A 10942-nucleotide genomic window follows, 5' to 3' on the forward strand; every position below is an offset into this window, starting at 1 on the left:
ATCACTTCACACGTGCTCCCCCTGCACATGCCCTGCATGACGTAAGTATTAAAAAGGGCCAGGCCACCCAATGAAGGACGGCTGAGAACAGAGGCAACTCCAGATGGTCCCTTCACCGAAAATCCTACCAGGGGCTGACGTAGCCCCAGCCCCACTGTCTAGCCGACAGGGGCGGGAACAGGAGCATAACACTTACTTTATCTTTCATGGCAGAGGGGGCAGCAACCGTAGGCTGCTTGGAGCCCTTGCTGAGCTTCTTGCCCGCGCCGTCGCTGCCTCCAGCGCCGCTCTCCACCTTGATCAGCCGGTGCTTGGGGGAGATGTACTTCACGTCGGGCGGCGTCGCCGGGCGGCGCTCGCTGTGGCTGCGGAAGAGGTGCGGGGAGCCGGTGGTGGGAGGCGTGGCGCAGCACGACGAAGAGGAGGAGGAGGAGGAAGCCTTGAGGGCTGCCTCGCCCAGGTCCTCGGGCGCCGAGTAGTCCGGGCGGCACATGGCGCGCAGCTTGCGCAGGGACGAGCCGGGCCCGCTGTAGGGGTCCTCGAAGTCGCGGTCCTTCTGGGCGCGGTAGGCGCGGAGCAGGTCGCTGGTGTCGTCGCGCAGACGGCGGCGCGAAAAGCCGGGCGAGGTGTGGTGGTGGTGGAGGTGGAGGTGCGGCGGCCCCTCGGGGCGGGGCGCGCTGCCGGCACCGTTGCGCTTCTCCCGGTAGTCGGGCCGCGGGGGCTGCGGAGGGCTCTTGGTCTTGCTATTGCCCAGGCTGAAGTACTTGTTCAGCCATTTGGCCATCGTCTCTCCCGGTCGCGGCCTCAGCACCGCTGCGCGCTGCCCCCGGCGCCCCGCGCCCCAGCCCCGCTCGCCGCCCGCATGGAGGAGCGGGTCGGCGCTCCCCGCTCTCCCGCTGCCAGCGGCTGGGAAGGCCCCGCCGAGCCCCCCTGCTTCCCGGCGGGAGGGAGCCGCTCCCGGCCCGAGACAGGCGCTCGCCGTAGCTCCGCGCCCGCCCCCGCGGCTCCGGGTCTGCCGCGACCTCAGCCCCGCTGCTCCGCGCTGGCAGCGCAGCCCAGCCTGACCTCAGCACGCACCGGAGAGGCGGGGGACGCATCTGCATGCGGGGCCCGCCCACCGCCGCGGCCGGGCGGGGCCGCGCCAGGTGCCGCGGGGCGCTGCGGATGGGCCGGCCCTGCGCGGGCCGGTGTCGGTGTCGTCCCAGACTCGCTTCGTTTCCCGTTCTGGTGCGACGGGATCCGCCGGGGCTTCCCATCTGTGCCCTCGAACGGGCGGGAGAGGGGGGCTGCGGCCGTGAGGAAGACGGAGGTGCCTTCCTGTTCCTTTCCTAGGTGCCTCCTCCTGCCGTCTGGAGCGGCCGTGGGACCTGCAGCCACCACCTGCACAGTTTGAACTCTGAATTCTCTACTACCGCTACCTGTGTGTCCCCCTTCCCATCCGTGGTAGGAGGGTTCCAGCTGGTGCCTAAAAAAGGAACCAAGCCCTGGTTTTGGCTAGGGCTGATGCTAAACAGGATGTTGCATATTTTTTGGTAGGTACATTTCCCATGTGTGTTCCTAGGTAAGAAATACAGTAAATCAAATACAGAGATGATGCTTGTGCGAATCATGCTGCTCAGCTTGGGTATTGCCAGAAGGATTTGTCAGCTGGGCCACCACAGTCACAGCCACTTATTATTGCTCTTTTAATCTTTCTCCATCTGCCCAAAGGTAAACATATACTACAGCAGGTTTTCCCAAATTCTGTCTGCCCAGCTCTGATAGTCTCACTATATCTTTAGTCCTCATCCTAGTGCTGATTTGGTCTGGTTTTAGGAAATGCTGGAGGCATAGAATGGATGTTCAAGTGGGGACAGGAATACCTGCAGGCTCATCTCTCCAGGCCTGTCTCTGGCCTTTGCCACAATGAAAAAGTTAAGCAAACAGAACTACTCAGATGATAGCTTGACCTGTAGTGCTTCAGTTGTGCATTATGATCAGTGACAGGAGAGATTTGTTGCAGTTTTGTTCTGTCTGCACTGCATAGTGGAACACAGTTTCAAATGAAGAATTAGAGAATGCCTCACAATTGCATTTTAAAAAATCTTCTGCTAATCAGAATTCAGACCTATCAATAAAAGAAATAAAAAAGTTTTTCATTCCTCCAATGCAAATCTGTGACAAAGTTTTCCAGAGCTATACCTTCATGCAAAGCATCATTTCCCCATTGCTTTATCAAGTCCATCAATGCAGAGAGATGAGCAAGAAGGGGAACCCTTTTCATATAGTTCAAAAATCGGCACAACATTGCAGTTTCACTAGGAGCTGTGGACATGTTCCTAATATAATGTGCTGGTTTGGGGTCAGGTACTGTTAATTTTCTTCACAATAGCTATTATGGGGCTCTTTGTGCTGAAAACAGCATTATTAATACAGGGTTTTTTTTTGTTACTGATGAGCAGTGCTTACACAGAGCCAAGGCCTTGTCTTCTCACAACACCCCAGCAGCGAGCAAAACTGGGGGTTCACAAAAGCTTGGGATGGCACAAGCCAGGACAGCTGACCTCAACCAACCAGATGGATATTCCATATCACATGATGTCATGCTCAGCACACAAAACTGGGGGGAGAAGAAGGAAGGCGGGGGATGTTCAGAGTGTTAACCTCTGTCTTCCCTAACATGATTTCTGCACAGAAGGGTGGCTGAAAATTAGACTTGAGATCTATTTAGAAGATAAAGGCAATGTCATGCATAGTTTGGAGAGGGGTGTGAAGATGTCAGGCACAGTCATGTTTTGCACTGTTGTTTTTAATCATTTGGGAGTTGCAGCTCTTTTAACATTTTTATAATCAGAATAGCAGAGGAAAGAGAACAGGAAACCTTTATCTACTTATTACTCCAAGTGTATTGCCCTGTTGCATTTTGGCAAACACCTGTGTAGCTCCCTGTTGGCATTGTTGAAGCCGTGTCAGACACATACCTGCAGCGTATTTACACACCCACAGCCAGTCATGAATTATGAGGGCAAAATGGACTCAGCTATATTAATGAGTTAATTCTCTTTATGAAATACAGATGGAGTAGATTTGCATACAAAGTTTTTATCTGGTTTTATTGACCCTTTTAACCTTGCTCTTGGCTATACATTTCTCTATAAGGAGCCTCGTTCTCTCTGAGTTTGGGCACTGTCCTTGCAGTTTGCTCAACATAGACATGTCTGTATGTTTTAGTGAGCACCTGAAAACAAACCTCCGCCCCTGTGAGCACAGGCTTCAGTTGTAATTCCTTCCTGCAGTGTTTTCATCAGCTTGTGTGGAAAGGAGGGTTGCATGCTCCCTTTACTGTCATCAGCAAATTTTTCTTTTTACGTCCTTAGTCTTCTGTCTCTACTCAGCATACTCATCCTGTCTGACTACAGAGTTTTATTTTTCCTCAGAGCAACTTCTCAGCCTGAGCCTGAACAGTGAGTGTCCTGTTTCTTGACTGGCTAGTGCCTGGGTCTCTCAGGGGGTTGCAAGGCTCCCAGTAGCTGCTGATTCAGGAATGATATATTCTAAACCCTTTGTATGAGAGCGATTTTTTGCCCTGAAGCAAGATGAGTCTCAATTTCTTTAAAACTCACAGGATCTCATTACCCAGAAGTCTAGCAGGTCCCTAATTCCTGTTCTGCCAGTCACGGGAAGGGCAAGAGCCCCAGCAGTGCTCCAAACTCAGCCTGATAGTGTCCCTTGTGGCTCGATGAGGAACCACATTCTCTTCCCTGCATTTACAGGCACTTTGTGTGGTGACAAGCGAGCAAAAGCACATCGATGCAGGGAAGCTCCTCTAATACTTCAGAATTTCTCTTAAGCTGCCACCTAGCAACGTGAGAGAATAGGAACTACGGGTGTACAGGATAACCCTAGGAAAACCCAAACCTGGATAAATACCTACGAATGAATAATAGGAATACCTACAGAATAATCTGTAAAACCAGCATAGCAGAGAAGTAAAATCAAGAATTCCATTATCTCTCTAATATCAGAGATGCGTTCCAATATAAATCTGCAAGGCCCAAAACATTTTTACATATGCACAAGATGCTTTCCAATCCCACTCTGCTCATGCAGGGTACACCTAAACCTGCAGGACTTCTAGTCCCTGCTCTGAGTAATTTTCACACGTATTTTTGAAGGTAACAGCCTTTGTCTTTTTCAGAACTTTGACCACATTTTTAAGTTCTGATTTTTTTTTTTTTTTTTGCCAAACATAAGGAGGAAGGGGTGATTATGAAAGTGAACTTTTTCTGTGAAATAACAAATCCTAAAATGTTATGATCTGAATAGAATATCTACTGCTTCTCAGATCTGCATTTCTTGAAGCAGAAATAATTGAAAGTTTGTTTCAACTTAGGGAATTAGTAAAAAACAGACTCTTACCTTTTGATACAGACATATCCTTGCACACAAATCACTAATTTGTGCTAAGTGTTCACACTCCTAATCATATTAATTTAATTAAATAATGAAGTTAAGTAGCATCTACTCTAGAATTTATAAGGCCTTGTTTCCTCTCATACTCCTGATTTCCATGTATAATAAGAGTTGCAGTACATGCAGTGCATTTCAAATTAGGATAAAGAAGAAAAAGTAGCAAATAACATGCAGAGCAAAGTAATTTCTGTACTGATAAGCACTCAAGCAGTGCTGCCAAGTCTAACTTTACACTTATGTTCCTGGAAAATAATCCAAAATTTTTAGTATTTATCAATCCTTCACTCTGAGATATCCACAAGAAAGATAGAAAGCAGACAATCCATCTGGTTAATATAGCTTTAGGCTATGCAGAAAAAAAAAAATCAAATGCATTCACCATGTTAAGCCATCACAAAACAGAGAAATGTTCTCTTTCTTGAGGCACTTCTTTCCTGGTGACTAGTGTCAGATAGCTCAGAAAGCGTATGTAGCATCCATAACACAGTTGGATTCCTCCTATCTGTGTATGTTGCATCACAAAAACCAGCTAATGATTAGAGATCAGTTTGTTGTCCATAGTCTGTGGAAATGCTGAATGTTTTCTTTCTTGTTCATATATATGACTAAATGTAGGATTATTAGGAAGTTCTGTATTTCTACTTTCCAGGGTGACATCTTCCTGCAATTAGTTTATGCCTGAGTAAGGAGTAATTCTTATACTGTGAGCATGTGTTAGTTATTTAAGTCCAACCAATTTGTCCCATATTCTCATGCTGCAGGCAAAAAACCTAACCAGACACTCCTCTTGAATTCTACTTTTGTGATGATTGCTTTGCCTCCAAGAACAAGTTCACATCAATCGTCTTTAGTTTTCTTAGTCACCTACAGATATCCTGTGGAATTTGCAAAAGCAGCTTTTTAAAGCCAGCTGGATTTAGAGTACAGCATTCCATTTGTCATTTTCTTGCATTTTTCGGTGCCCCTCTGGAAAGCTCTGGCTCAAATGACCACTATGATTTGCATCATAGATCTGCTCTGAGCACAGGTAATGTGTAGCCATTAGAATTATGTACTTCAATCCCAGCTACTCTTCAGTAGCTGGGCAAATGACAATGGTAAATTCTGGCAAAGATGCAGCTGTAAAAGCACAGGGTTCTCCACTGATTGCAGATTTTGTCTAGGACCTTGAATTAGCCTGAACTCAACTGGATAATTGGTGCAAGGAGCAAGCACTTTTCCTTGCTGTTTTTTGGTTTTGGGTTGTTTTTTTTTTTTTGTTTGTTTGTTTTTTTTTTTTTTTTTTCCCCCTGCAATTACACATTGCAATGTGCAATTATCTCAGGATTCTGACCTTCCTGCTCTGAGTTCCAGTGCAACACAGAACCTTTGGGTAGCAATGGGGCTCCCTGCACAGTGAGGAGAAGTTGAGCACTGGTACAGAGTGGTAATAAGATCTCCATTGTCAGAAATTGAGATCTCAAATAGAGAGGGCACTGAATACCCAGATTTAGACTGGCCCAGCTTTCAGCAAGACAGTGGTCCAGAGATATCTGGAGGTTCTGTTCAACCTCAAATGAAGCTGTTTGCCTATCCATATTCTTTCCAGTCCTTGTGTTCCTATGCTGCATAAGGCAGGACACAGACCAGAAGCCCTCACTGGCACAACAGGACAATTTTCCATATGAATACACCTGACTGATACCCCACCAAGATGCTTTAAACTGAAAATGGTTGTCCTATAATTCTACTTACCAACTGCAACTGTAAGGACAAAATGATTTCTTTGGAGAACCTCAGCAGAATGATGGCACTAGATTGTATTTACAATTAAATATCTATTTTTTAAAAACATAATTTTATGATCAGCATAGTATAGAATTATATGATCACAGTAGCACAGGATTTTTTTTGTAACTGGTATCAGTGTAGTGCAATTTTATAGGTATCATAGCACCAAATTTAAAATCACAACTGATGTTTCTTAATCGCCTGGACTCTCTGCAGATTGGGTGGTTGGCTTGCAGTGTAAATAAAACAATCATAATCTATAGTCAATCTTCAGAGGAAACAGACAACAGTGGAGGAGTCCCTGACCACTGGGACACTGTGGGTTTTGCTGTCCAAAAGCAGCTGTGGGCCAAGTCCCACTACGGGCTTGTAACTTCTCCATTTCACTGAGTGCTCTCTCTGTGTGATGTTACGTTTCATTCTTCTGTGAGTGAATCATCACAACTTGTTTGTCCAGGTGCCTGAGTCCTTCAAGGCTATAAGGAGGTGAGAAGGTGGGCTGGTGCCCAGGCACATTGAAGATAATACGGAGGTGGATAAGTCTGCCTGGTGCGTGGTATTTTCAACAGCTGATAAAGGGGAGGAAGGGAGCTGACACATGACTGCTCAGTCACAGGAGCAGCTCTTTGCCATATTAAATGGTTTTAGTCACGCTAGCAATATTGCCATGTGTCAGGAGCACAGAAGTGGGGCACCAGAAACTCTGCAGGGAAAGAATAGACCCCTAGATTCAATAATGAGGGAAAATTTTCATATAGCACAGGAATAGATCTAAGATGCTGCTGGCAGTGGTACTGTTGCATTGCTTTAGGTACATTGTTCAGGAACCATAATTTTAAAATCATTACTGTTAAATTCCAGAGCCTTCTAGTAACAAAAAATTAAATTAATTTATTAAAAAATTCCCCTTTGTTCTGAACTTATTTCTGGTTTCTGTGGACTAAATAGGTTTTCTAATTAGGAAACACATCTGGTTTAAAGGGTTTCACATCATTGTTGAAATGTGTGGAAGCAGCAATTTGGAGACTCACAAAGAGCTCCCAGGTTTGCTGAAAAATTATTTAAAAAATTCTCCATTAATTTTAACTCATGTTCACATCAGGCTCGGAATACCTAATTACTTTTTCAATATGATAATGAAGAAGAAATAGTACTTTACAGGCACCAACCGGTGTACTTCTCAAGAAAATTATCAGAATAATATCAGAGCATAATCCTCATCAGTTATTAATAACCAACTTTCACTGGTCAAAGTTTGGCAAGATTTCTTCATAATGAGCTTCTCAGCAGAGGATTAGAACAGAAGCAGAGACAGTTCTGCATGCTAAAAAATATTTAACTGCCTTGATCAATTGTAGGGAATTGAGGTATAGTTCAAGTACAGAGACTCCAGGAAATTATCACATGCACCCATAAACATTCCTCTGAAAGGCTGAAGCAGACACTGCAGCACAGTGAGTACAGTCTCAGCAAATGGGCAAGCCAAGTAATCATATCTCTGAAATACACTAGTGGCAACTACTGGGACAAGAGATGTGAGAAATTTCATAATAATCTTTTCAAATTGGTCTGTATGAAGGAGGAAAGGAAAGTAATATTGAGCACAGGCTTCCAACAAGCAATCCATACAGCTGGTGCAGTAATTGAGTCTGGATTCTATGAAAACACAAAGCATAATTCTGTTATTAAAGGCTAAATCATAGCAGCTGCAAGTAAGATATTGAACTGAGTTTCTAACATTTCCAAATCTACAGTGCAGACAGAGTATTTATTATGTTATTGGTTATATTTTAACATTTCCCTAGTTCAAGCAGAACAATGAATTAATGACTCTCAGAAGTCTTGTCCTACCTCATTTTTATTATTATATTTTATTATTTTAGTTATAGAAAGAGGAACAGTTCTGCAGTTCAATTTTTCAGATTGGCCATGCATGTACCCTCATACTGCTATTGGAAGATGGGCCTGCAGATTTTGCTGTTGATTTCTTGCTCTTTGTGGATCTAATGAAGAAGAATTCTATTCCAGATAATCTGTGTCAAGTGTTGCTTCGGCCTCTGAGAGCCAGCAACAGTCATTTATAACACGTTTGTCTTGGTGCTCTTCTGTGCAGTAAACAGCTCCGATGGTCCTTCTCTGGTTCACAGGTTCTCTGATTCACAGTTTTCTTGTCAGGTTCTGAATATCCATCAGGAACACAAAATGTTTTTGTAGCTCCTGATTGCACTGTGTTGACAAAAAGGATTTTCTGTCTCAACACCTGCACTTTCCTACAAGTACATTTTGTAGGTAATTTTTCTTCTGTAGCTTGTACAAAAGAGAAAAATTATCTGTAACCAAACCAAATACTGAGGAGTTTCATAATAATCAAGCTCCTACAGCTGAAGCATACACACAGTAGTTGCTGAAGCCTGAAATTCTGATTCTATAGAGGGAGATAGTTTGGTGACTTGTGTACTGGCACGTGCTGCAAAGCAACCAAGACAGCTCTGATTCTTTAATGAATTACTCCTATGCCTTGAGGCACTGTCCTCCTCTCTGACATTTCATTCTATTGGACTCAGTATAAGGTTAATTGCTCCCATTTCATGTCTGCTGGCTTATGGATGTCCAAACGTGGCCATTTTACATAATGAGAGATTTTGCAATTGCCTTGCGAGCAATCCAGATGCAGATTTGCATTTTTGCATGCTTGGAAACCATAAAGGGAACTTTAAACAGAATCAGATTGTTCAAATGCAGTCAAATGACTGACTTCTCAATTAGGATAATGTAACTTACACAAATAATACAACTCACCCAAATGCCAGGGGTTTTTCTGCACGCACCTATTGCAGCCTTGTATTTGGTCTGGCTGAGGTGGGGTCCATTTTCCCACAGCAGCCCCCCCAGCGCTGTGCTTTGCATTGGTAGCTGGAAAGGTGTTGTCAACACAGCAGTGCCTTGGCTGCTGCTGAGCAGTGCTGGCGCTGCACCAGCCTCTCCCTCCAACATCCCACCCCACACAGGCCAGGAGGCTGGGAGTGGGCGGAATCCTGGGAGGGAATGTAGCTGGGACAGCCAGCCCAAACTGGCCAAGGGGTACTCTACATCACAGCATGTCTGTGCAGGTACAAAACCTAAGAGAAAGGAGCAGGAAGGTGTGGCTTCATTGCTTATGGTGCTTGCCTTCTGGACCATCTGCTGTGTGTGCTGAAGCCTTGCTTCCCAGGAAGTGGCTGGATATCATTCACTGGTGGGAAATAAAGAATCAGATCTTTCAGGTTTTTTTTCCCCTTTGCTTGCACACATGCAATGTTCTCTTTTGTTTTATTAAACTGACTTTATCTCAACCCATGCGAGTTTGTTTCCCATCTTATTTTCTTTCTGCTCCCACTGTGCTGAGGAGAATGATAGAGAAGTTTGGTAGGCTCCTGGGTCCCAGACAAGGTCGATCTATCGCATCACTGTCACCTTGAAGCCCCCAGAGTTCACCAAGTTTTTGAATATTCATAGTTTGAACCACAAAGAGATAAGGGCCTGCTGGTTATCCACTGAGGACTTCTTAACAGTCCATATTTGGCAAAGAATTTTTTTTTTTTTTTGAGAAAAAATGTTGCTAACCTTTGATATCTCCCTTTAAAACATTAATGGCAAATTCAAATTCAAGTAGAGAATGTCTGTCAGCTGGTGTTTGTGATCACTTTTAAAAAAGAATGGTGAAATGCAATGGCCTTTTACATATGAAAAATAGTTTTAGGGTGTTGTATACTTTCACCTTGAAACATAAATGATACCTTGAAAGAATTCAGATTAGACGTTCTTCTTCAACAACACAACATGAGGTATTGAAAAATTTGAATAGTTAAGGTTTGAAGAAAATTTAATGGTTATCTAGTCCAACTCAGCCCTGCAACACAACTGAGCAGGGACATTCTTTAGCTAGATCAAGCTGCTCAGAGCTGTGTCCAAACTGATCACCTCTGGAATGGACCAAAGCAAAAAAAACAGTATTTGCAAAAATTTTCCTGAGGTCTGCATCTCTTTAACTATCTGAATCCCCTATAAAATATCATGTTTGGAGCAGTAAGCAAGAAGTATTATGTCAGCTATTATAACTTGGCAAATTTCCATCTTGTCAGTGCCAACACCCACTTTGAAGAAACAGCTCTACCAAAACTGGAGTTTTATCTACCTGTTGCTAACCATGAAACATAATGGTCTGTGGAGAGAAACTATGAGATAAAAGTGTACATGCACTCTGCATTGCTCTAAAGCAGCAAGTAATTGACTCATTCTTAGTTTCTCAAACAATCATTCATCTTCTCGAAGTGGAGAGTAGGTGTAACAGAAGCTTTCGAAGTGAACTGACAGAGAAACTTTCTCTGCAGGCTGTGAATCCTATGGAGCCTTATCTGTGGCACTGGTTCTGACATTATTTGATGTCTGCTGGCAAAAAGAATTAAAGAATAAACTTTGCTACTATTCCCACATGAACAGACATAAGAAATGTGCCATTTGTCGCCCAGAGGAGACAATGTCACAACTGTGGTCATAATGCAGCTGCCTGGAAGAGGGGATCTCAAGTGTATACAGATGCTTCCTCGCTTTTCTGCAGCCAGTGTGGTGGGTTGACCCTGGCTTGATGCAGGATACCCATCAAAGCCACTCCATCACTTCCTAACTTCTCAGCTGAAAAGAGGAGAGAAAACTGAACCAAGGGCTCATGTGTCAAGATAAG

At 44.3% G+C, this 10942-nt stretch overlaps 1 protein-coding gene across 1 annotated transcript in view; it reads right to left on the reverse strand.

Moving 5' to 3' along the window:
• Window positions 1–875, reverse strand: part of SHB (SH2 domain containing adaptor protein B) — a 58369-nt gene extending 57494 nt beyond the window's left edge. Inside the window, exon 1 of the mRNA XM_041470168.1 lies at window positions 197–875. Coding sequence (XP_041326102.1) covers window positions 197–784 — 588 coding nt within the window. The 5' untranslated portion in view covers window positions 785–875. The remainder of the gene's footprint in view (window positions 1–196) is intronic.
• Between the last annotated feature and the right edge of the window lie 10067 nt (window positions 876–10942).

This window comes from Pyrgilauda ruficollis, unplaced genomic scaffold (genome assembly GCF_017590135.1).
Source record: "Pyrgilauda ruficollis isolate IOZ18807 unplaced genomic scaffold, ASM1759013v1 scaffold240, whole genome shotgun sequence".
Taxonomy (NCBI): Eukaryota; Metazoa; Chordata; class Aves; order Passeriformes; family Passeridae; genus Pyrgilauda; species Pyrgilauda ruficollis.